Genomic DNA, 23,641 nt, shown 5'->3' with positions numbered 1-23,641 from the left:
AAAATGTGTATTTTATACTTCTTTGTTCTAAATAAAGAATGTCTTGAACTTTTCAATTTGAAGGCGAAGCAGGCCATTTCAAATGCCATTAAAACGACCAGGCACGTGATTGGTTTTGAATAAAATATTTATATGAAGGCACCCAAACATAATCGCCACTGAATTTGATTTCTTTATTCGACAAGTCGGTACCCAGATAAATGGGGAATAATATAATAGTTCTAGAACAATTCTATCGGAAGTTATGCCACATTTATGCCACGTGTCTGGCAACAGTTTGCGTGACACCAATGACCTTTAATCCAAACCTTCACCCCAAGCATTTGCAGAAAAAACAACTGTTTACCCTGATTGGTAATCCAAAGATAGTCCTAAAAAAAAAAACGGGTATACCGACTGTAATATCGCAAGAATCCTAGTATTGTTAAATCTAAATAAATCTCAACCCTTATGTGGTGATAGGCTTGCTAAATCAACAGAATGAGCCGGATGAAGCAGAGACGAAACAATCCACATACATCTGCAGTCCTGAATAAAAACTATTCTGTGAAACAATCGTTTTTTTTGTTTGTTTTTTTTTTTTAATTTACTTTCTGAAGTGTAGTGGTCAGAATTCGGATCACCATCTGTAGGTCTACAAATCAGGCTCTGAACCCCAAAATTTCAATCATTATTGCTTTGTTTTTTTTCGTTTGCCAACTGCTATCAAATCCTTAAATACATTTAAAGCCGCAAAACCACCTCCAGTAAAATCGTCTAGATAGTTCTGCTGTTTGCCTGATTTCATGTTTGATTTCAACACAAATTCTTAATGCCCACCACGACCTAGTAACCTTTTCTTTTTAACCACGGAAACTTCATGAAATCATTCTTAAATTACAAGTAATATACAGCCATGATGGATAATCAAGGCCCTTCCTTAAATAAATGAGTTTTACAGCTTCGTATGCAAAAACTTATTCAATCAATCTCTATCATCATAGTTTTAAGAGCATAGCATAGAATGACTACTTTACATTGAAGAAACCAAATGTGTTCGAAATTTAACTTAATACACTAATTTCTGTACATATTGTTACATTGATTAAATATAGTATTAAGTCATTAAACGCCTTGTTTTGGCCTAATCTATGTCACCGTCAACTTGTTACTAAATACTTGTATATTTCAATCTTTTCATGCAAATCATGTAAAACTACCGTCGTGGAAATACAAAAGAATACAGGTATTTTGTGGCGTATCTTTAAATCCTAGCAAATTTTGCAATGTTATCCATTCCTCAAAAGGAAGTGTTGTATCAAAATAAAAACTTTCTGTGTCAGTCCAGTGTTTGTGTTAGCAGAGAAGACTATTAAACGTACTAGACGGTATGCGTTTTGCGTTTTTTTGATGACAAGTCCCTTGACCTAGATCTTGACCTATTTTAGAAATTTAACAGCTGTTATTTTGGGTCGATATAGTCCACTTTGACCGGTGAATTTGCTAAGTTAACTATATCGATATTTCTTCTTTTTTTTTTTGAGCTCTGAGACGAAATTTCATTTGAACTTCATCTCCGGGCGCGACCCCAATCTTGACCCCTAAAATGTCTCTGAAATGTTCTACTTGCAAATTATCCCGGGATGTGGGTTTTGATACTTCACTGAAAAGTTATACTGACTGCAGGACACTCCCGAATGTGGAGCGAAGTATGTGCTTTTTTATGGAAAATTTGAATATTAATGAAGTAATTGCACATGCAGTGACGTGTACTCGCCCGAACCGTTTCCGCTGCGTCATTAACCTGCACACATCGCCACCACAAGTCTGTTATGTTTTAAGACCAGGATGCGGGCGATATCACCCGACGCAACTGAAACTGCCCACCGAGCACACGCCATGCTAAAACTTGTACATGTAACAAAGCATTTTCTGAACTTTATCACTGATTGGTTAGATATGTCGCCGCATAAATAATGAACGCTTACGACCACTGCATATAGAATAATTCTGCCCGAGTGTTTTCAGCCTGACCGTCGGTAGACAGTCTAAAATGTCTTTCTTACAAAAAACGTTTTGATAACTAAATGCCCCTTTGACCGGCATAATGCCAAATTGATATATTCGTCTCTGAAAATCTGTTCAAGGGAGGAAAGCAGATGTGCCGCCAATAAGACACTGGTAAGACTAACAGAAGGTATGATTTAATTTGCGCATCTTCCTACAGACTGTAACTTTTGTTCAATATTAGACATGCTGACCATACAGACGAGCCTAGTATAGATGACCTATACACTTACACCGCCACACCCTCCTTGAAATTTTACCTCTAACCATGACATAGTCTTGTGAAATACCCGAACCATATAAAATACTTAAAAATCAATAATATTAGTAATACACCCACCAGCATTATCTTGTAACTGTCTGTTTCTTCCTTCTCGATATCGTTTGCACAATTACCGGTCCCTCGTGTTCCAAGGTCATGTGGAGGTATCTGATTCCCCACCTCGTTCCTGGCCGGCCTTTTGTTTCTCTCCTCTCGTCCTATGGTGATATTCCTGTGGTTGACGATTTTGCTCTTACATTTTGCCTGTGACCTTCGTCCTTCCTTTCCCGGCCTTGTCGTTTAGGTCTAACACGTTCATGCGGCATCTCAATTTAAGATTACTTTAAGTTTATCTTTACTGAACGACATGTAGAAGAACTGTAGATTCTGTCAGTGTATAATAACGGTCTATTCGCCCTTTCAGACGCAATGTGAGAAATCTGCACGGGCTTTTTGCTTTTATATCGAACAACTGGCTGTGTTCTCGGCTCGCTGAACATGCACATCAGTACTGTATTAATAAAACGAGAACCAGTTCAACTGAATAATAAAGGCCGATTAATCCCGAATCCTTAGCAACTAACAAACATTTTAAGTCTCGAGGAATAAATGAAATTATTTTAAGGAAATAATTTATATTATCTCATAGATCTATCGAATTCAATTCAATTTTAACATACTGAGATAATGAATGTCAAGTTTAAATTAGGAGAATTGACTGCTATTTTTAGCATGGTATGAGCTTAGGGTAAAGTTAAAGTATTTGGGTTTCTTCAAGTTTATTTATTGTTCAGTTTTCTGTCTATATATTTAGAGCATTCAGAGATGTGATTGCAAAAGTTTTGCTTTCTGTTTCAATTCTATGTGAAGAGTGTAACAGAAATCTGCTCAAAAAGTCTGTCATGATGTGTACATTTCTTTGTGTTCCGTTTCAGTTCTACATGAAGTGTGTGGCAGAAAACTATTCAAAAATTCCATCTTGTTGTTTACATTTCTTTGCTTTCTGTTTCAGTTCTATGTGAACAGTGTGATAGAAATCTGCTCAAAGATTCCATCTTGTTGTTTACATTCCTCGAAAAATGAATTCCTCTCTAAACAAGTGCTCTGTGATTTCAACCCATTCTTCAAGAAAGGTCTCTTTGAAAACTCAAAATACGGAACTGGTTAAAAAAAAATCTGTGTGTTTATACATCATATTGGTGAAAGTCATTTATAGAACAAATATTACCATGATGCTATGTAAATAAGATAGGTATGTTGCGTAGAAAAAGGAATACCGGTATACACTTCATTGGACAACATATGTTAAGGATTTTTGTCAAGGATTTTCAACAGAATATGTGTGCATTTAGTTTCTTCCAGCATTTTTATATCAGATCATGTTTGTTTTTCTCACAGAAACAAGACTGTGTTTTTTTTCAGTTCATGTAGTAATATTTTTTTCAGTTAGTCTGTCAGATAAACCAACTGAATCTTTGATATAATAAGTAGACTAATAAGTTATTTCCAGGACAACATAATAAAATATTTGGTTGTTTATTTCATGCAAAGATAACTCATTACCTTGCTACTTTGACTTACCTAAATTGCAAAAAAAAAAAAAAAAAACTTTTGAACTCATAACTGAACTCACTTGACTTCAGTCTAGTTTGTAAACCCCGAATCTTGCCATGTGTTACTTGGTTACATGCAAAATTTAACCATGTTTTGTTCTCATATAAATTTTAGAACTGCCATTAAAGAATACCTCTGAAGGTTTGTGTAAATTATCAACACAGACATTTTATCTGCCCTATGGAGTGTGCAATGTACTTTTTATATAATTTCAAATTGAATTTTATGTTATATAATACAGTAAAGAATGCATTATTGTGTCTTCTTCACTTGGAGGAAGGATGAGTTAGAATTTAATTCCAGTTGACTATATGTCTGGCAGTTGACTGTATGTCTGGCAGTTGACTATATGTCTGGCAGTTTGCTATAAATGAGACATAGCAATAACCAATGTTTTATGGTGAAAAAATACACCATTCCATTCATACATGTCATTAACTGTTGTCCAAGACCATTATCAAACAATAATTAGTTCTTAACCTTAAGCCTGCTGGCGGCAAGTGATTCTGCCTTTGTGACCAGTGCAGACCAAGTTCAGCCTGCAAGTCCGTGCAGGCTGATCATGGTCTGCATTGTTCTCTGTTATGTTGCAATTGATAAATTTTCAGTGAACATCCCTTAGAATAATAAGTGGCACTTCCCAAAACTGAATGATGGACCAGTCCATTTTAAATCAAGCAGGGTAAAGGTTAAAGCATATGATACTTCTTGGTTGCTTTTAGTAAAGTGTATTCGTGGGAACACAAAATCAGGAAAATAACATGCTAGATTTTGCTTTTGCTTTGTTTGTCTGCTAGCTTAAGGAAATATTATATAGGGCATCTCTTCTACCATAGACAGAGACTGATATTTATGAAGGGCATTTGCTTGTTAAAACATGGGTGTTCCCTTGAAATATGTTACTGGTATGAAATATGCATGTATAAAGAGATGGTTTTACAGTTAAGTTTTATTTGTGTGTATTTAATGGCAGAATGTGTAATAATACATGAATTCCAAGACATGGGAACATTTTAGATTATTTTATATAGACACATACGTGTATAATATGTAGCTTGTTTACCCTTTAAACCATTGTTTGAAAATAAAAGGGTCTGAATGTATTTGAGGAAAGTTGAAACTACTGTCAAAAGTGCTGTAGAATAAATACTTTGTATTGTTGGGCAGTAGTACTTATGCTCCACAAAGGGGAAGCTATAGTCGCCGCTTTGTCTGTCTGTCCGTCTGTCCCGTAATTCTTGTCTGGAGTATTTCTCAGTAATCACTGGTTGGAATTTATTGAAAATTCATAGGAAGCCACACTTTCAAGAGGAGATGCGCATAATTTATTGTCTTCATGTTCCGGTCGAATGATATTTCACTGAGTTACTCCCCTTTTAGTATTCAACAGTAGTATGCTATATACAGTTCTTGTCCAGAGTATTTCTTAGCAGCCACTAGTTTGAATTTAGCCATCTTTATAGGAAGCTTCACTATCAAGCGGAGATGCACATATTGTCTTGGTGTTCTGGCCGGATGATTTTTTACTGAGTTATTGCCCTTGGTACTTCAACAGTAGTATACTATTATAGTACAATTCTTGTCTGGACTATTTCTCAGCAACCACTTGTTGGAATTTAACCGCTTAACTATCAAGAGGAGATTATCTTTGTTTTTGTTGGGGGATTTTTCACTGAGTTATTGCCCTTTGATTATTCAACATTAGTATACTGCAGTACCATTTCTTGTCCAGAGTATTTCTCAGCTGTGAACCACTGGCTAGAATTCATCAAAACTTCATAGGCTGCTTTGCACCCAAGATGAGATGGGCATGTTATCTTCATGTTCCGGTCGGATAATTTTCAATGAGTTACTGCCCTTTAATAAATCAATATTAGTAAACTATAGTGCCATCCTAGTCAGGAGTAGTCTCAGCAGTCACTGGCTGGAATTCATCGAAAATTCATAGGATGCTTCACTCTCAGGAGGTGTGCACATTTTTCTCAAGGTTTTGCAGCGAGATATTGCCATTTGATTATTCAGCATTTGTACCCAGTCAGTAAATTCCACTTCTTATTTTTTGGTATGCAATAATCATATTTCAGGGAGCGTCCGTTGGTTTTACCAATATTTTCTTGTTATACTAGAGGATTTATTGTGTAGGGATACGGGGAATCCAGTATATGGTTGATAGGGTTATACTTGTGTTCAGTATTTATGTTTGCAGTGATAATCTACATTAGGCTTTCGGTGTTGCTTTGTAATGTTTCAATGTTGCTTTGTAATGTTTCAATGTTGCTTTGTAATGTCTCAGTTATAGGCTCATTATGTCTCCCCCATAGGCAGGGGAGACATATTGTTTTTGCCTTTGCTGTCTGTCTGTCCATCCTTCTGTCCATCCACATTAAGCTTGTCCCGCTTTCACAGGTCAAACTGCTGGCCAGATTTCGACAAAACTTCACAGGAGTGATCAGTACCAAGCCTAGTTGTGCATATTGCAGGCACTGCTTCGCTGCACAAAATGGCTGCAAGAGCTAAAAATAGAAAAATCTTGTCCGGCTTTCACAGGTCAAACTGCTGGCCAGATTTCGACGAAACTTCACAGGAGTGATCAGTACCAAGCCTAGTTGTGCATATCGCCGACATGTTCTGCTTCGCTGCACAAAATGGCCACCAGAGCTAAAGATAGAAAAATCTTGTCCGGCTTTCACAGGTCAAACTGCAGGCTGGATTTTGACGAAACTTCACAGGAGTGATCAGTACCGATCCCAGTTGTGCATGTCATTAGCATGTTCTGCTTGGCTGCACACAATGGCCGTCATAGCTAAAGGTATACATAGTGAGGAGACATATGTTTTTATGACAAAAACACCTTCTAGTTTTATAGTGCTCACATACAAATATGTAAAATTTATAGGATGTCTTTCATGTATGCCCAATACCGGTTTACATGTACACATTATGATTATTTTAATGTATTTATATTTTACTTGCATGTATCTTTGTTAATACTTCATTTATTATTTATATTTTACACCATAACTGTACCATCAATATTATAGAGGGTCAGTTTTATATTTAGAATGTCCAACATACCTTGTATAACAGTTTAGATAAGCAGGGCAATTCTATATGTTATTTCTATCCATAAGGAAATGAGAGGCTTGAAACAAGTGGGAAAACTTCTAATTTTGCCTTCGGTCATTGGATGAAAGGTGGTGTTAAGTAGATCAAAGGTCACACATAGTTACCTTAAGGTTGAAAACAATTTCTTAATAACTTGTACAGTGGTCAAACTGCAGTCGATAACCAGTGACATTCTGGGATCATTTGGTCAAAGGTCAAGGTCATAGTGATTGAATATAACTGGAGAACATCTGGAACCTACAGTGGTCAGTCATAGAATGATTGCATGTGGTCACTACCTTACCATTTAGTTTGGAGTTCATTGGGTAAAAACTCAAGGTTACAGTGACATGGAGACTGTAGACGTTTCCCAGTCAGTAACTGGAGAATGCTTGGGTTTATGGAAGCCAACCTTTATATAGTGAATGTCAGTTGTCAGAAGATGATCTCCTATTGTTTTTGGAGTCAGTAGATCGAAGGTCAAGATCATAATGGTTTCCAGGCAATACCTGTAGAATGTATTGGTATTTCAAACTTTATAGAAAGATATGATCTGTTGTCAGTAGTGACCTGTCTTGTTTATTGGAAATCACTGATCTAGGTCACAACATACTTTGAGACTGAAAGTTGCACACCATGCTATCATGGGTCATTGTTTTAACAGTCAGCTGGCATTTTAATACTTCTTAATTTTCATGGACTAGATATTTACTTGGTACAAATCCCATTCTTGCCAGTAGAATTAAAATGGTTCAAGCTTTTTTCAGAATGTACAAAGTTCTGACCATGACACATACAGATCTCTAGGTGATGTTTAACATGGCTCTTGCAAAAGCAAATTAAACAAAAGAGTAATGCAGGCAGTTTTTAGCTTGACTTTGTATGTATGTTTCTTGTACTACTGTTCAAGAGGGACTTGGTTTGTTATCAGATTAGATTCGAATACTCAGAGGGGTTATAAAATAGAAGTAGCTGAGACTAATTATTAAATGGATTGGAATATTTTTGATAAGGAACTGTCATTTTCATTCTGTATTGAGGTGCTTTGTTTGGTGTACTGTACTATGGGTATCATGATATAGCTTTGCCAAGTACTTTTGTGTTCAGTTTGTAGATAAAATTTGTTGATCTGACAAAATTGTTTACTTTTTAAACTATTATGTTTTTGCAGTGTTAAGATGCTTTTAAGGATTTATGTTGTTGTCCATTTTTAATGGTCTGTAGTATGAAGTTTTCTTGGAAGCTTAAAACTTTTTGATAACCCCTTCCTATTAACCTTAAGCCTGCTGGCGGCAAGTGATTCTGCCTGTGCAGGCTCATCTTGGTCTGACTGTTTGCTATTCAGTCTGTAAATTTTCAGTAAAAACCCCTTTGAATAATAAATGGTACTGCCCAAATTAAATGATAGACCAGTCCATTTTAGAAAATTAGCAGGCTAAAGATTAAAGATGGGACAAAACCCTTGTTAAATTTCAAACTGGACAAAACTGTTACTATGATTTTTCAAATGTAGTAAAACCACTGGCTCAGTATACTTCTCCAAGTTTATATTTGGTGTTGGATTCTTATGATCAAATTAGCCTGCCTGCTTAGTTCAATAGGGAGAGTGCAGATCTGCGGATTGCGGGGTCACGAGTGTGATCCCCAGCTAAGGAGCATGTTCTCCATGAAGCTTTAATTGAAGACATTGTATCATAAGTCCTCCACCTCTGATTCATGTGGTTGAAGTTGGCAGTTATTTGCAGAGAACACTTTAGTGCTTGCACAGAGTCCAGGAACATTTGTAAGGTCAACAGTCTGCTATTACATAACTGAAGTACTGTTGAAAAACGGCTTTAACCCAAAACAAACACACTTCTGATGAAATCATTTTCTATGTAACATTTATTTGTAAGAATTTTCTAAAGTATTGTTGACCAGAGAATTTTATTATATTTCCAAATGGCTTTTAGCAATATCCAATGGTACTGTGACTTACCAGATGATGGCCATTTTTATCAGTGACACAAATTCATCCATGTACATTTTTATATACATGTATTTTATCTGAATTCCATGTGTATAGGTTTATTTACCAGAGCTAAGGGAGACAATTTTGTTTGCATCTTTTGTTTTAATGTTTGGTATTTTGTTTTATATTTCTAATCTAAGGGATGTGTTATGTTTTGGGGAATGTAGTCAATGTAGGACACTTATTCATTTAAGAGTTAATTTTTTATGTTGCAGTCTTTTTTGTTGTTGTTGGTAACTCAAGCTTCCAGATTTATTTCATGTGCTAACATTTTGTTTTCAGAAATATGCAAAGTTGGATATTAAGTGAATATTTTCAGACTATGACTCTGTCCTTTTTCTTAGTAACAAGGTATGTGATGATTAGACCCACTTAACATAGAAATATAAATGAGCCGCACCATGTGAAAACCAACATAGTGGCTTTGCGACCAACATGGATCCAGACCAGCCTGCGCATCCACGCAGTCTGGTCAGGATCCATGCTGTTCGCTAACTGTTTCTCATTGCAGTAGACTTTGAAAGTGAACAGCATGGATCCTGACTAGACTGCGCAGATGTGCAGGCTGGTCTGGATCCATGCTGGTCGCAAAGCCACTATGTTGGTTTTCTCATGGCGCGGCTCAAATACAGTTGAAACTGAAGCAGCATTTTTGAGGTACAGTATATTAAATTTGCCTTGTAAAATGACTCTTAATTCACAAACAGAATAATTTTTTTTAAACTTCCATTCTCACTTAACTGTGCAGCTGTCATACACTTGTAAACTATTGAAAGAGTGTGATTCCTCTCATATTCCATTAAAAAATTATTTGTATCAGTGTTAGAGAATTAGTTACTTTAAACAGGCTTAAAATTATTGGTATTTTGATTTTTTTAGAGGCATGTATTTTAGTTTAATGCATAAATAATTATATAGGTGCTGCTCTGATGCAATTTCACAGGCTGAAAGATTTTATGGAGATATTTATTCATGAGATTTTATAAATACTCGTGTACAGGAATTGTTGTAATAAAATGAAAAACATATTTTAAAGTTCTATTTTGGTTTGCAGTTTTCACCACATGTATATTCTTTGCTGAAATTATACTTCAAGGTAGCTGATGTTTAATGACAATTTGTAATTTCTGTTTGATTACATTTCCTCCATTAGGGAGTTTCAGTTTATGACTTCAGACCAAAAGAGCATGTGTTGGAGGTATTTAAGAAAGTTATTGGAATACCGGCCTGAAATTCACTCCGGCGAAATATTCCAACCACTCGGCCTTCCTAGTAAATAGAGGTATTCGCTGTTCAGCATTAGGTGCCAGTACACAAAATATATAACTGGAATAAAGAAATGTGTGCATTTTTCACATCTTGAACATTGTTTTGAAATTCTAAATCTGTAATTTGACTTAACATGTATACCTTAATCTCATTACAGTCTGCCCAAATATCGTGTCAAACTATGGATTAAGAATATCAGAATAATTAAGATTTGAAAAATACATGAATTTCTTACTTCTGGTCACTGTTTTGTAAACCGCTGCAGCTGAGCCAGGGGTACCACTAATGGCTGAGATGCCCGAGCCATCCGCGTGATTAACAAGTTTGTAAATGTGCTGTATAATCTAGTCATACTATTCTGTGTAACTTACTAATAATTAAGTCATATTTATTATATTGTGTATTATATCATTTTATTGATTAACAATGCTATTATTACTTTTAGAAGGACCTTATATTTTACTCAATACATATCAGTGTCCAAATACAAAATAATCTACCTGTGAAAACTTTGTGGTGCATTATATTTCATAAGTTAACTTCAGTGATGTTATTTATGTAATTATTCATGTACGCTGATGGGGCTTTTAATGTTATTTATGATATCATTAAAAAGATGAAAAAGATTTTTTTTAACTGTATGTCCAATTTGATATTTTCATTTTCAGTGAAACATTCTTTGTTCAGTCCTTTTTGAATTTTTAGAAAAGAATTTTATATACCTAGGTGATGGCATAGGTGACTGCGCAGATGCGCAGGCTGGTCTGGATCCATGCAAGTCGCAAAGCCACTATGTTGGTTTTCCCATGGCGTGGCTCATATGTCGAAATAAAGCTGTCTACAAAAAGGGAGAAGAACAAATCCTGATTTTAGTATTTACTGTAAACCTCTTGTTATTACACCAGCACTTTGCACTAAATCTAATTTAGACATCATGAGCTGGGTCGTACAAATCTGCTTATTGCTTCTTGAATTATTGTATTGCTTGTTTAGAATGAAGATAAGTTGAATACAATTTTTTGCCATATTGATGCTATTGTGTTTGCATGAAAGTGTAAATAATTGAATATATAATATACAAAAAGAACCACTTTATTTGAAATGAATCTTTATCTCAATTTCTCTGATAAAAAAGAATCTCTTGTGTGAACATGTGGTTGTAATATGTGATAAAACATATCTTTGTACAAGTACAAAAGTGTGATCAATAACTGAAATATCTTAAATAGTAAAACACTAAAACAACATGTGAAATAATAAAACACTAATAATAAAATGCTAGAACAATATGTGGAATTGGCAATAACGTTTTGTTTGCTTCATGTTGTTTATGCTGACTTAACTATAAAGGTGTCTTTTTTATGGTGATAACTACATAATGAAATATTTTGTAGCCAGTACACATTAAATTGTATGTTTGCTTAATTCACAAGTTAAGAAATCCTTGTTTACTCTGTGCCTTTACGTTTTCATCACATAATAAACTTGTTACACAAAGATAATTCCTTGTTTAGTTTTTGTTTCTCCACAATTTTCATGTAATATCAGTATTCTTGCTTCAATTCACTCTTTCCCCACACCAATGTTTGTGTGAAACCTCATGTGGGATGTAGAATTCTTCATAATAGGAAAAAATCCAGCTGGCTTACAGAAGATGGTAGTTCTACCTGGTGCCTGCAGATACGGAGGGCCAACAAACAGTGAAAAAGTCGCCTTATAACCTAAACTGTGTCAGTGTGACTCTAAGTGCAGCAAAATAAATAAATATACTGAAACTTCTAACTAGACCCCGCATAATGCTGGCAGTGTAAATTATTTTAATTGACCGGATTATTTGAAATTCAACACAGAACTATATTACTAAGTTACGCAATTTATTTCTAAGCTTTGATAAATTTCGTCACAAATTAATTTTTAGATTGAATATTTAAACAGAAGGTAAAGCTATTGCACTTATTCCTTTGTTTGTGTCAGCATTGGCATCCACTTCCCAATTTGTTATGTTGTTTCATGTATGCTGATATCTCAGTAACCACTTATGGGAAAAGACTATATCCTCAAACACTTTCACTGTGGTGATATGACATTCAATATATAACACTGTTCTTCTCTTACACAAAGTTATGTCCCTTTTCAACTGAACCAATGTTTAGTCAAGTCGCTGCATGTAAGCTGTCTAAGAAACATCTTGTTGGAATGAACTGAAACTTGACACACTCAACAGTCATAATATGATGTGCAATGCATAGAATCCATAAATCTAGTTTCTTTGTCACAAAGTTACGCTCCTTTTCTGACCTAGCAGTTTTTTTTTGAAAATTCTTGTTTTAACCTTTTTTTGTGAAAAGGCCTTTTAAAAGCCAGTCATTGCTGGCATTCAAAAGCTCTTGTTACTGACAGTACCATATGTTACGACTATTTTGCACATTACTATATATCAGTTCTGGAATTTCATTAAAATGGCTTGGGGTTACTGTTTTGAGCCAAACATCTGGCACATACAGTCTTCCTGTATAGGTTTGTGTTCTTAGGACAGACTTTATAGTTTCAATTTCAAAAGTTTTGATTTGATCTTGCACTGTTATCTGTTATAAAGTGCAATGCAATTCATGACCTGTAATGAGGTGTTTCTCCTCAGTGAGCAATACTGGACTTAACAAAGTCAACTGTGATCCATTTACTGGTAAACCTCCAGAAGCTGCCACTGCACAGCAGTCATGTTCACTAACTGTAAATCACTTCTCACTCACCACTTAAGGTTCAGCTTCAGCATGGATTTATTTTCTTTAAGGCAAAGTAGTCTTGTAGACTGTTGCTGGTTCTACCAAAACCTTCACATGTTTAAAATAATGACTCAAAACACACCTAGCTCTTCAACTATAAAAGCTGGAAAGTTGTCACATTCCTAGAACTGTGTCAGTAACAAAAATATAATGGAACAAACTCAATTTAGGCAGTGAAGTTACTTGTTTATACAAAAGTTAGGTATTTTTCAAATTATTACACATTATAACAACTTTTATGTGATTCAAAGGCCACAAACACTATAACAGTAGTTTTATTTAGTCCTCTTGTCAGTAAACATATTACCTCAGTTTCTACTGGCACTTGCATATTCATGAATCTCCACACAGCCAATGAGACACAAGTTAGCAGAATTTTAACTAAATTCATTTGCACCAAAAATCCTTTCACTTTGTCATACAGTCCCTCAATACATCAGGTAAGTTTGAACTTGTTCACTTTATAAAACTGAAGGCTGATGTAAATAGATGCCAGAATAATCCCTACACAATGTCCAGTCAGTGTGCCAACAACACAGGTAATAGGCCAAGCCTGAAAATACAAAAATACACCAAATGCATTAGTATTAAAGTGGTTACAAAAAAAGGTCAGAAGTACAGATTGTGAAACCTTTGTAAAAGTACTAAAGATAAGTAAATAAAATATCTTTTTATCAATTTATAAATGCTAGAAGGATCCGCTGAATGTGTCATAAACCGCAGTCTGTAATATAATATGGGATGAGAGGTTTGCATAATATTATTACCTCTAATGGACAGACTCCATAAACTGAGTCTGCTATTATTTGGCTCGATTCTGGTTCTTCTTATATATCTTCTTTATTACCTAGTTTTCCAAGTTATATGTTTAAACATGATTTATGTGTGATTTAGTTTTGTTTACTTCTAAAATAAGCATGGGTACTTGTTGTTTATTATATTTCAAACCAATTTGTGGTAAATAAACCTCATTTGCACAAGAGTGAAAGATATTTTGGTATTACATGTGAAGCAAACAAATTTAACAATTTTTCTTTTCTTTAATGTTTTGTCTAAATTCATTCATTTTATAGTTTCTTACCAGTGGAAAAGTATTTTGTATTTTTCACTGCAGAAATACCAGATATATTTCACTCATATATTTCGATAATTCAATGAAAACATGCAATAGTACACTGATTTTCACCAATCTGGGTTGAATACTCTGACATACCAGTCAATGGGTTAAGGAGATGCTGTGACATGTTGTAGGCAAGGTGAAAAGGAGATGCTTTGCGATACCTATCATACTCTATCCCAGTCAAAGGAACAGGAGATGCTTTGGTATACCTACCATGGTCTGCCCCAGTCAAGGGTTAAAGGAGATGTTTTGTCATACCTATAATGGTCTGGCCTAGTAAAGGGGAATAGGTGATGATTTGGCATAGTCTATGGTCTAAATGGTCTGACCCAGTCAATAGGTACAAGAAATGCTTTGACATACCTGTCATGGTATGACCCTGTGAAAGGGTAAAGGAAATGCTCTGACATACCTGCCATGGTCTATCCCAGTCAAAAGGTATAGGAAATGCTCAAGACATCCCTGCCATGGTCTGACCAAGTCAAAGGTACAGGAAATGCTCTGACATGCCTGTCATGGTCTGTCAAAGGGTAAAGGAAATGCTGTGACATACTTGTCATGGTATTTTCCAGTCAAAGGGTAAAGGAATTGCTCAGACATACCTGCCACGGTCTGTCACTGTCAAAAGGTATAGTAAAATTTAAATGCTCAAGTTCGATCCGAGGTATATGTTCTACATTGTGTCTGAAATCATTCATCCTCCACCTCTGATTCATGTGGGGAAGTTGACAATTACTTGTGGAGAACAGGTTTGTACTGGAACAGGATCCAAGGACACTGGTTAGGTTTACTGTCGGCTATTACATAACTGAAATTCTGTTGAAAATCAGCACTAAACCCAAAACAAACAAACCAATCAGGCATACCTGCCATGGTCTGTCCTAGTCATGCAGTAAAATAAATACTACATACCTGCCATAAGGGTATAGGAAATTTGCAAGACCTTCCTACCATGTTGTGTACCAGTAATGAAATGCTAAGACATACCTGCCATGGTCTGTCCCAATCAAGGGGTATAGGAAATGCTCCCAGCCAAGCTCCTATCAAGCTGGTGATACTGCTTACAAATACTGTTGTTTCTGTTCCAAGTTCAGGGCTGAAATATCAGAAAAACAAATACTGGTATATGTAATATAAATCTGTAAATGTAACATAAAATCATTTTAATGTTATACCAATGGAAACAAGACATTGTAACTGTATATCATTTAAAAAGGAAGTAATTTCATCTACAAAAAAAGTTAACTTGGGTGCCTGTGACCTTGACCTTTGTACATGACACAATGTCTTGAAATGGTGAATATATATGCAAAGTTATTTTAATATAAACCAATGCATAAAAAGTTACAGACCAGATAAAAAAAAAATTCCAAAGGTGACCTTGACCTTGGAGCTAGGGGTCTGGATCTTGCACAAGATAAATCAACTCATTATGGCGAACATCTGTGCCAAGTAATTTTAAAATCCCTTGATGAATGGCAGAGTTATGGACTGGACAAGAAATGGACGATGATAACCTTTGACCTCTAAGTGTGACCTTTACCTTGAAGCTAGGTGTCTGGGTCTTGTGCAATACACATCCTCTCATTATGGGGAACATTTGTGCCAAGTAATTTTAAAATCCCTTGACGAATGGCAAAGTTATGGACTGGAGACGAAACAGACCCTGTTAACCTTTAACCTCTAAGTGTGTCCTTGACCTTGCAGCTAGGGATCTGAGTCCTGCGCATGACATGTTGCCTCATTATGGAAAACATTTATGCCAAGTTATTTGAAAATCCCTTCATGAATGGCAGAGTTATGGAACGGACATAAAACAGACCCTGTTAACCTTTGACCTCTAAGTGTGACCTTGACCTTGGCGCTAGGGGTCTGGTCTTGCACATGACATCTGTCTCATTATGGGGAACATTTAGGCCAAGTTATTTCAAAATCCTTTCATGGATAGCAGAGTTATGGACCGGACACAAAGTGTGACGGAAGGCCGGACGGAAGAACACAGCCTATTTTTATGTCCCCCTTTTTTTCTTCGGAAGAGGCAGGGGACAATTCTTGTTTCAAAAATTGGAAAGCCAATGTCACATATTTCTCACAGCAGTAAACAAGTTATTATGCAGTATCTAATGAGAAAATAAAAGCAAATTACTTTTTCAAGACTGAAAATTCTGGGTTACACAAAGTAGCCAAGGAGAAAATCAAATTATTAGACTTGATGTGAAGTTAAAGGTGTTACAAGTGAGCTAATGACCTTTGAAAAAGCAGTACTCGAGACCATGTATCAGCATTTGTCTCCAGGTGTATGAGCAGTGGTCCCATTACTGTTGAAGATAACATCATCGCAAAATGGAACGTTTCTGCTGTTTGGCTAAAAAAAAAACATTTACAGAAAGTATGAAATCAAATGAAACTAAATTTTTTTTCTTGGAGGGGGCCCTCCGTGCATGATTTCATCATGGGTTGGCACCTTGGTAGAACTTCCGACCTTCTGTAAGCTAGCTGGGTGGCTTCCTTACATAAGAATTAAACGCTCCAAACGAGGTCCAAACCCACATAAGTGAGGGGCAACTGATTCGAAGTCAGGAATATAATTTCTAATATGTTATGTATCTTCTGTTAACACAGTGTAACTGAAATAAGCTTTTAAAAATATATTTTTTGATCTGGCCAAATATTTCAGATTTACTCATCTTTCAGATCAGTGAGTTCAGAATTCCAAGCCTGATCCCAAGGTGACACCAACAACGTCTGCTCAATATTATCCAAAATATTTCAATTCAAGTAAATTCTTTTAGAATCCTTCAACCTGTTACATTTCAAGAATGTTTTTTTCTTTAACTGTATTAAAAAACTTGTACAAATCTGAAATCCTAGGTAACTAATTAATTTCTTTTTAGTCAACACAAATCAAGACATGTATATTGTGACCGGAAGTCAAATACATGCAGATGACATAAATTTACCTTGTAAAAGCTGCACCAAAGAGAACAGCCACAATATAAAAGAACACAACACTTAATGCAAACACAAGTACACATCTTAGTAAATCCTGAAATAAACACAAAAAATTACAACATTATATTACATGTTCATATTAAAAATAATTAAAAAGACATACAGCATTTACCTTTGTTCAATGTTTCGAAAGACAAACAAAATAAGAAGTGACATTCAATGTTCATCAATAATAATGATGATTGTGACCAACAATATGCTCCATTTTATATTTAAAATAAAATTGTATTCTATGGCATTCTGGGGCTTTACTCTGCAGTTCTTGTATCAAATCAGTGACATTACTAGTAAAATTATAATTATTACAGATGTATCAAGCAGCAGATCTCTGGAAATCTAAATTTTACTTGTAAGGCGTTTCTAACAGGGTTGCTAGCCAAAGTAGCAATATTCTAACTGTCATGGGATCTTATATAGCTGTTATATGCTTTAACCTGAAAGATATTACCACCGGCCTTGTGAAAGCCAGCTGAACGTCTTCGTAACATGAACAATTCTAAAACCTAACCCACACTGGTGATTAGGGCAAATGATTCGAAGTCAGTGACCTGAACTACTCTTACAATCTAGGCTCCAAGATGCAGTAGAGTGCCTGTTGTACATGTGAGAGGACCCAGGTTTGACAGGCTGGTCAAATTGCCTGAGTGGGCTTTAAACCCCAATTATGCTTTTATGAATGAATAAGAGGTCAAAACAGCCCAAATCCTAGACAGCCTATACCACGAGCCTAGAAATGAAATATTTTATAAATAAACATGTCAGAATATTCTCTGCAAAATTATTGTTTAAAAGTGTTTTAAGTGATATATATATATATATATATATATATATATATATATATATATATATATATATATATTTATATTTATTCATGTTCAGTAATCTCTGTCCAACTTTCAGTATGTTATGCACTTGGTATTATCAACCCTGCTCCTCCCATGGTCTTCCCACTCTCATCATAATCTCATAACTGATCCTAGGGGGACTTTAATTCCAGAAGTATCTGAAATTTTATCAGAACGTCATAACAAGCTATCCTGATGAGCCAAATGATAAATAAAGCATAAACACTATATGTTTCATTTGGCTACCTCGCTGTATTTACATGTCCGCCATACACTCAGTACACCAGACAGTGCGGTTTTCGATCATGTGACACGAAGCAGAGCCGTGTAAAATGTGTGTAAACTTTAGAGGGCATTGTTTAAAACAGTGACAAACTCGTGTTTTGACATTTATTCACATACAGGCCTTTTTTTCATCAATTTGGGAATGCCACCGACACCGGTGGAAATAGGAAAATGCTCGCGGAAATTGTCTTAATTGGGACAATTTGCAAATTACCAAAATCTACATAAATACATTTTTGTGTGAAATATTAATGAATTGCATTTCAGTAATTGTTCAACAGTATTATAATTTACCTAAATATACATACAAATTAGCAAAACTATCTTAAAACAGCAAAAACCCTAAAAGGTATAATCATTTGGGAATTTTAAATTCAAACTTTGGGAAAAAAACATACTATTCTTTCTATGTATTTTAAAATTTCACATATATTTTTTTTTTTTTTAGTTATGTAGCTGTTGTCGTATCTGGTGGCCTCAGTAGCTCAATTGGTAGAGCATTGGCACAGTAAGCCTAAGGTTGGACCGTCCGAGGTTTGAGTCCCGGTCGAGGCTGCACATTTTTCCTGAGTGTTATATTTGGAGGTTCCACCAATGCCCACCCTTGGAGCCCATGCGTGGCGCAGCAGTTTGGCTGGGATGTGCATCTGAATTTGGTTAAAAGTCTGCGGCAGACACTGGCCAGGAGTGCCAATGTCTCGCAATAAAGAGGGCAAGTGTGTAGCGGTTCTTGTATCGGGTGGCCTCGGTAGCCCAATTGGTAGAGCGCTGGCACATTAAGCCCAAGGTCCGAGTTCCGGTCAAGGCTGCACCTTTTTCCTGAGACTGTTACAGTTAAAATGTGATTTAAAAATTGCCGTGTAGAATTGTCGCTGAAGGCTGACCACAGAAAAGTTCCTCCTATGTAGTAGCGAGCTCGAAGAGCAGGCCCAAAGGGCCTGCTCGAGAATCGAGCTTTACGGTAACGCAAGTATATACCTCTTTCTCGTAATTCCGAGCCTTCTCATTGATCCGAGCCTTTGGAAAATTTGTACTTGCAGCTATTTGCTGTTTCTAAATTTTATGTATGTTGTAGCAAATCATATGAGAGATAAACAAAAATTAAAAGAAAATAGAATTACTTGCATTAAAATAGAAATATACACAACAGAAAATTTTGGCACAAAATTTGCTTATCTAAAATCAATGGGGTAATAAATAACCTTCTTACAGAAAAAAGAAAGCACTTATTCTAAAACTTTTTTGTCCGCTAACACAATAATATATCTGTTCTTAATTTTAACAAAGAACTTTTTCAAAAAAACCTTAATTTTTCAGAGCTAGTACTAATGATTGCAAGTCTCGGATTTAACGAGAAAGAATCTGGCTGTTTCAGAGGGTTAGGGTCATCATGTGAAAGCCTAGATTATTCATTTACAGAAATCCTTAGATTTTTTCTTCATGGGGATTTTATAAGTTTAGATGTTGGAGTATCAAACTATAGCAAAAACTCTTTTGAAACTTAAATCTTCTACTGACCAGCACTGAAAAACTGGCTTAGGGGCTCGGAATAACGAGAAAAGGGCATACTTTCACACTTGGTGATGGATTTGAAAAGTTTCGTCGGAAGTTTTAAAAAAGCGCACCCTAATGGGTTCTCCTGAATTCTTGTGACTAGTGAATAGTTTCTTTGTGACAAATAAATGATGTATAATATTTTTAGATAAATCCGATTTCTTTGAGCTTGCTTTGAGGCTTTGCCTTAGTTCATAGGGGATTGATCCACGGCGCAAAGCGCCGGGGATGAAAATCCCCGAGACGGTAACGTCCGTATATAGTTATTCGTCTTTGTTGTCTGCATATACTGAGGCAATTTTTTCAATGTTTTCCGGTTCCGGTTTATGTACAAAACGCAGACTGGTTGTCTGCAAGAACATCCGAGCACCCCGAATCATTCACAGAAATTCGTAAACCGCACCAACATGATTCTTTTTCGTAATGAAAACTGTACATGCAACTGAAAAACACTTTTAAAACAGTAAGGAAGTGTAAAGGCTGTCAAGTTTCTACGTGGATTGCAAACAAACAAACAAAAAATCCTAAAGCCAGTGCGAAAACGCGGTGAATGACGTCACCGTCACGGCTTCCCATAAATTTTGCAAAGTATGATATTCGCTGTAAAAGGTATGATGGCACTAAATGTAAACCACTGTTAAGCGCGAAGTTTCACTGATTATTTCTTCATAAGTAGATATATAAAAGATAAATCCCCATGCTAGGCAGTGCCTTAATTCATAGCAGAGCTACCGCCGACAGCGTCGCATTACGGTTAGACGTATGAACAAGAAAACGAATAGAGAGATCTAACTGTGTATACTATCGAGTTGAAAATTCGTGGTACTTTTTGGAATCGGTGTTGTTCGGATTTTTTCATGTGTTCTATGCACATAGTAATTAATCAGTAAAGACGTCAGTAGACGCTTACTGTTTACGGTTGACAAAAGCGTCTCGCTTACTGCTTTGAATATTGAATGAAAATGTAAATGCGCATTTGATAATAAAAAAATTAGTGCTTAATACATTTTGTACGAAGAAAAAAGAAATAAAATACAATATTTTCATTTTGAAACGACTTTCGTCACGCTGCCATTACTGAACTTTATTACATATACTTATGTTTGTCATGATGACGTCATAACACCACAGTGGTGTAGTGGTTAGCGAGTTCGCGTTGAAAACCAGAGGTCGCGAGTTCGAACCTCACCTGGACCAGATTTGTTTTTTCAATTCCTTTTTTTACTTCAGTTTTTTTTCCTACTATTATGAGTTTTGAAAATATTGTATAACTAAAGTCATTCATGTGAAATTTAACAAGTGTTTAGTTTTGATGTCAGGTTCCAATGTAGTGCATGTGCAGTAGTAAGTAGACATAACTTTAAAAACAAAAACAGCTTTAGGATCTAAATATACAGGCATTGAACTGTGAAAAGCAAATAATGCTATTCTCCCCGTTCGCATATATTTCATCCGTTAGCTTTAAAATCACTGACTAGAGTTTATCAAAAAAACTAAAACTATTGGCGATGAATTATCAATAAACATCAAAAAGGTTCTTTCTACCATCCCTATTTTATAGTGCCAAAAGATTAACCATAAAAAGCCATAGAAATGTTAACTTATCAATAAATAAACAGGGTTTTTCGAGAATTTCGGCAAACACTGTTTTTCTCATGTAAAATTCTGATCATTAACTTTTAAAAATTGCTAGTCTTTTGAGTTGTAATTTTCCCATACCAGGCATCTATTATAGCAGTATTTTTGACTGAAAGTTGGACACAATCATTCTTCCTTTCAGAAAGAACCAAAATTTGACAATAATGACATTTAAAAGAATAACAATAGTCATTTCCAGGAGTACACAAATTCTAATTTCTATTAACTGTGGAATTGAAACTTTTTACATGAAGTCCTCATTCTGTTAGGTTTGAAGCTTTTCAATTTGAAGGAGTTATCATTTGTGACTGGTTTCCAGTATGATAATAATTTATGTAAAATTGTTGATGCAGTACGTTTTAATACGAATAACAGAAATTATTCAAATACGTTTTCTTCTTTTTCTTGGTGCAGATTTTCATCTATATCGAACTTTCTTTTAATTATATACAGAATATCTTTCGAGTATTTCACATGTCAAGAATTAAATTTGATGCAGTCTAAAACATCCATTCAGAAATCATGGTTTATCATTAAATACTTATAATTTTAATAGATCTAATAGAACATAAACTTCCTCAACGAATCCATAATTCCAGACAATTCCAACACCACTCCTTTAATTTTAAAGGGGCACTGTGATTTTTCAAGGGAGCTCTGCCTTTTAGGTAGCACCTAATTTCATATTATTATTACATACTACATAGTTGACCTGTGCAAAAATTATCACAATATTGCAACCACATAAAATTATTTGTTCTAACTCCGTACACACCTTAATAAAATATCCTAGTCGAAACTTCTGGCCTTTATTGTTTTGTGGTAGGGTAAAATGCAAAAGACAATGCAGCATCAAAACTAAGGCCGACAGAAATTTAGTGGCAGTAAACGGATTATAAACAATATCAATCTGCGATTTTCCATTTAATGGGATATAAGTTAAGCAAATCAATATAACAGCACAGGAGACATTTCCTAACACTGTGTATCTAAACGTTTTTTTCGACACAGAGTTACTCGATACTAAGGGCGCTGCCATTTTGAAAGTTCTTCTTTGTGAAGAGCTCAGCCACAAACGTCATTTCCGAGTCCTGTCAAAAAAGTAAATAAAGCGTCCTTGTCAGACACGTGTCAAAATCATGTAAATAATCGGCTTATCTTTGAGGTTTTTGATAAGAAGGTCAGCATATATTTCAGTCGGTCTTTTACGCACCAGATTGCACCAGAAAACAAAGGTAAAACAAACAGAGTTAGGAAAAATGCATTAGGTTCAGACTGACAGTTCGATACGGATGAGTAACTTGACGGGTACAGTAATGTCTGCAAAATCGATGCCAAACACCAGGGTACATGTTACGTTGTTAATATTTACAAAACTGCCTGTACCTCGTTATTTTGTAGTTACAGTTTGCATTTGAGAACAGTTCAATATAACCCTACTGGTACTGATGATAAACCCGAACAGAAAATGAGGTTTTTTACCTGTAACTTTTTTATTTCTGCAAATTGAAATCAATGGTCGGTATCAAAATAAAGCTTAACCTTTGCTGAAAACTTTACATAATTCAAATTTATATTTAGTAAGCAAACTCATACGAAGTGAGGGCCTGAAAGGAGTATGTAAAAAGGGGACTGTATGAACGTTGACTGATGATAAATTCGAACCCTTTGTGATTTACAAAATTTTCTTGGTATTATTATATTGAAACTTTTCCCAAAAAGCTGCAAGAGTCAATCCTGATTAAGTAATGAAAAGTTAACAAGTGTCAGGCCCTCATGTTTCGACAGTGAGCATGCGCAAAAAATCACCCTCTTCCCCAGTAATTTTGGATAAATATTTTTTATACAAATTTATGTAAGTCATTTATTTATACAGAATATTTACCAATTTTGTTTTTGTTTACACCAGTTGGTGTTGTAAGTGGAAACTATTAGATGGTGTGTTCAATTTTATAAATAACCGATTGCAATCGAATATTTCCAAGGTGTTCGACTTTATCATCTGTCCGGGTTTATCATCAGTACCAGTACTAAAAATCATATAATTATGTGTTTTATTATATTAATTTTGTTATTAATTTCAGTCAGTGTGCTGAG

The 23,641-nt window shown here is 35.3% G+C and overlaps 2 protein-coding genes across 5 annotated transcripts in view; one reads left to right on the top strand and one right to left on the bottom strand.

Annotated features, from left to right (window-relative positions):
• The window catches only part of LOC123544950 (kinesin-like protein KIF16B), an 85,059-nt gene extending 73,455 nt beyond the window's left edge, over positions 1 to 11,604 (top strand). For all 4 annotated transcript variants that reach the window (XM_045331128.2, XM_045331126.2, XM_045331127.2 and 1 more), the window contains one exon: positions 3,321 to 11,604. In XM_045331128.2, coding sequence (XP_045187063.2) covers positions 3,321 to 3,476 — 156 coding nt within the window. In that variant the 3' untranslated portion in view covers positions 3,477 to 11,604. The remainder of the gene's footprint in view (positions 1 to 3,320) is intronic.
• Positions 11,605 to 13,255: 1,651 nt separating this feature from the next.
• On the bottom strand, positions 13,256 to 22,612 carry LOC123544953 (phosphatidylinositol-glycan biosynthesis class F protein-like). Its single transcript, XM_045331130.2, has 5 exons — positions 22,320 to 22,612; positions 17,171 to 17,256; positions 16,459 to 16,575; positions 15,198 to 15,306; positions 13,256 to 13,643 (listed from the first exon to the last, which is right to left on the bottom strand). The coding sequence occupies exons 1-5, from the start codon at positions 22,581 to 22,583 to the stop codon at positions 13,527 to 13,529; spliced, it is 693 nt and encodes a 230-aa protein (XP_045187065.2). The 5' UTR covers positions 22,584 to 22,612; the 3' UTR covers positions 13,256 to 13,526.
• Between the last annotated feature and the right edge of the window lie 1,029 nt (positions 22,613 to 23,641).

Source organism: Mercenaria mercenaria, chromosome 1 (genome assembly GCF_021730395.1).
Source record: "Mercenaria mercenaria strain notata chromosome 1, MADL_Memer_1, whole genome shotgun sequence".
Taxonomy (NCBI): Eukaryota; Metazoa; Mollusca; class Bivalvia; order Venerida; family Veneridae; genus Mercenaria; species Mercenaria mercenaria.
This window is presented reverse-complemented; position numbering and strand designations above follow the sequence as displayed.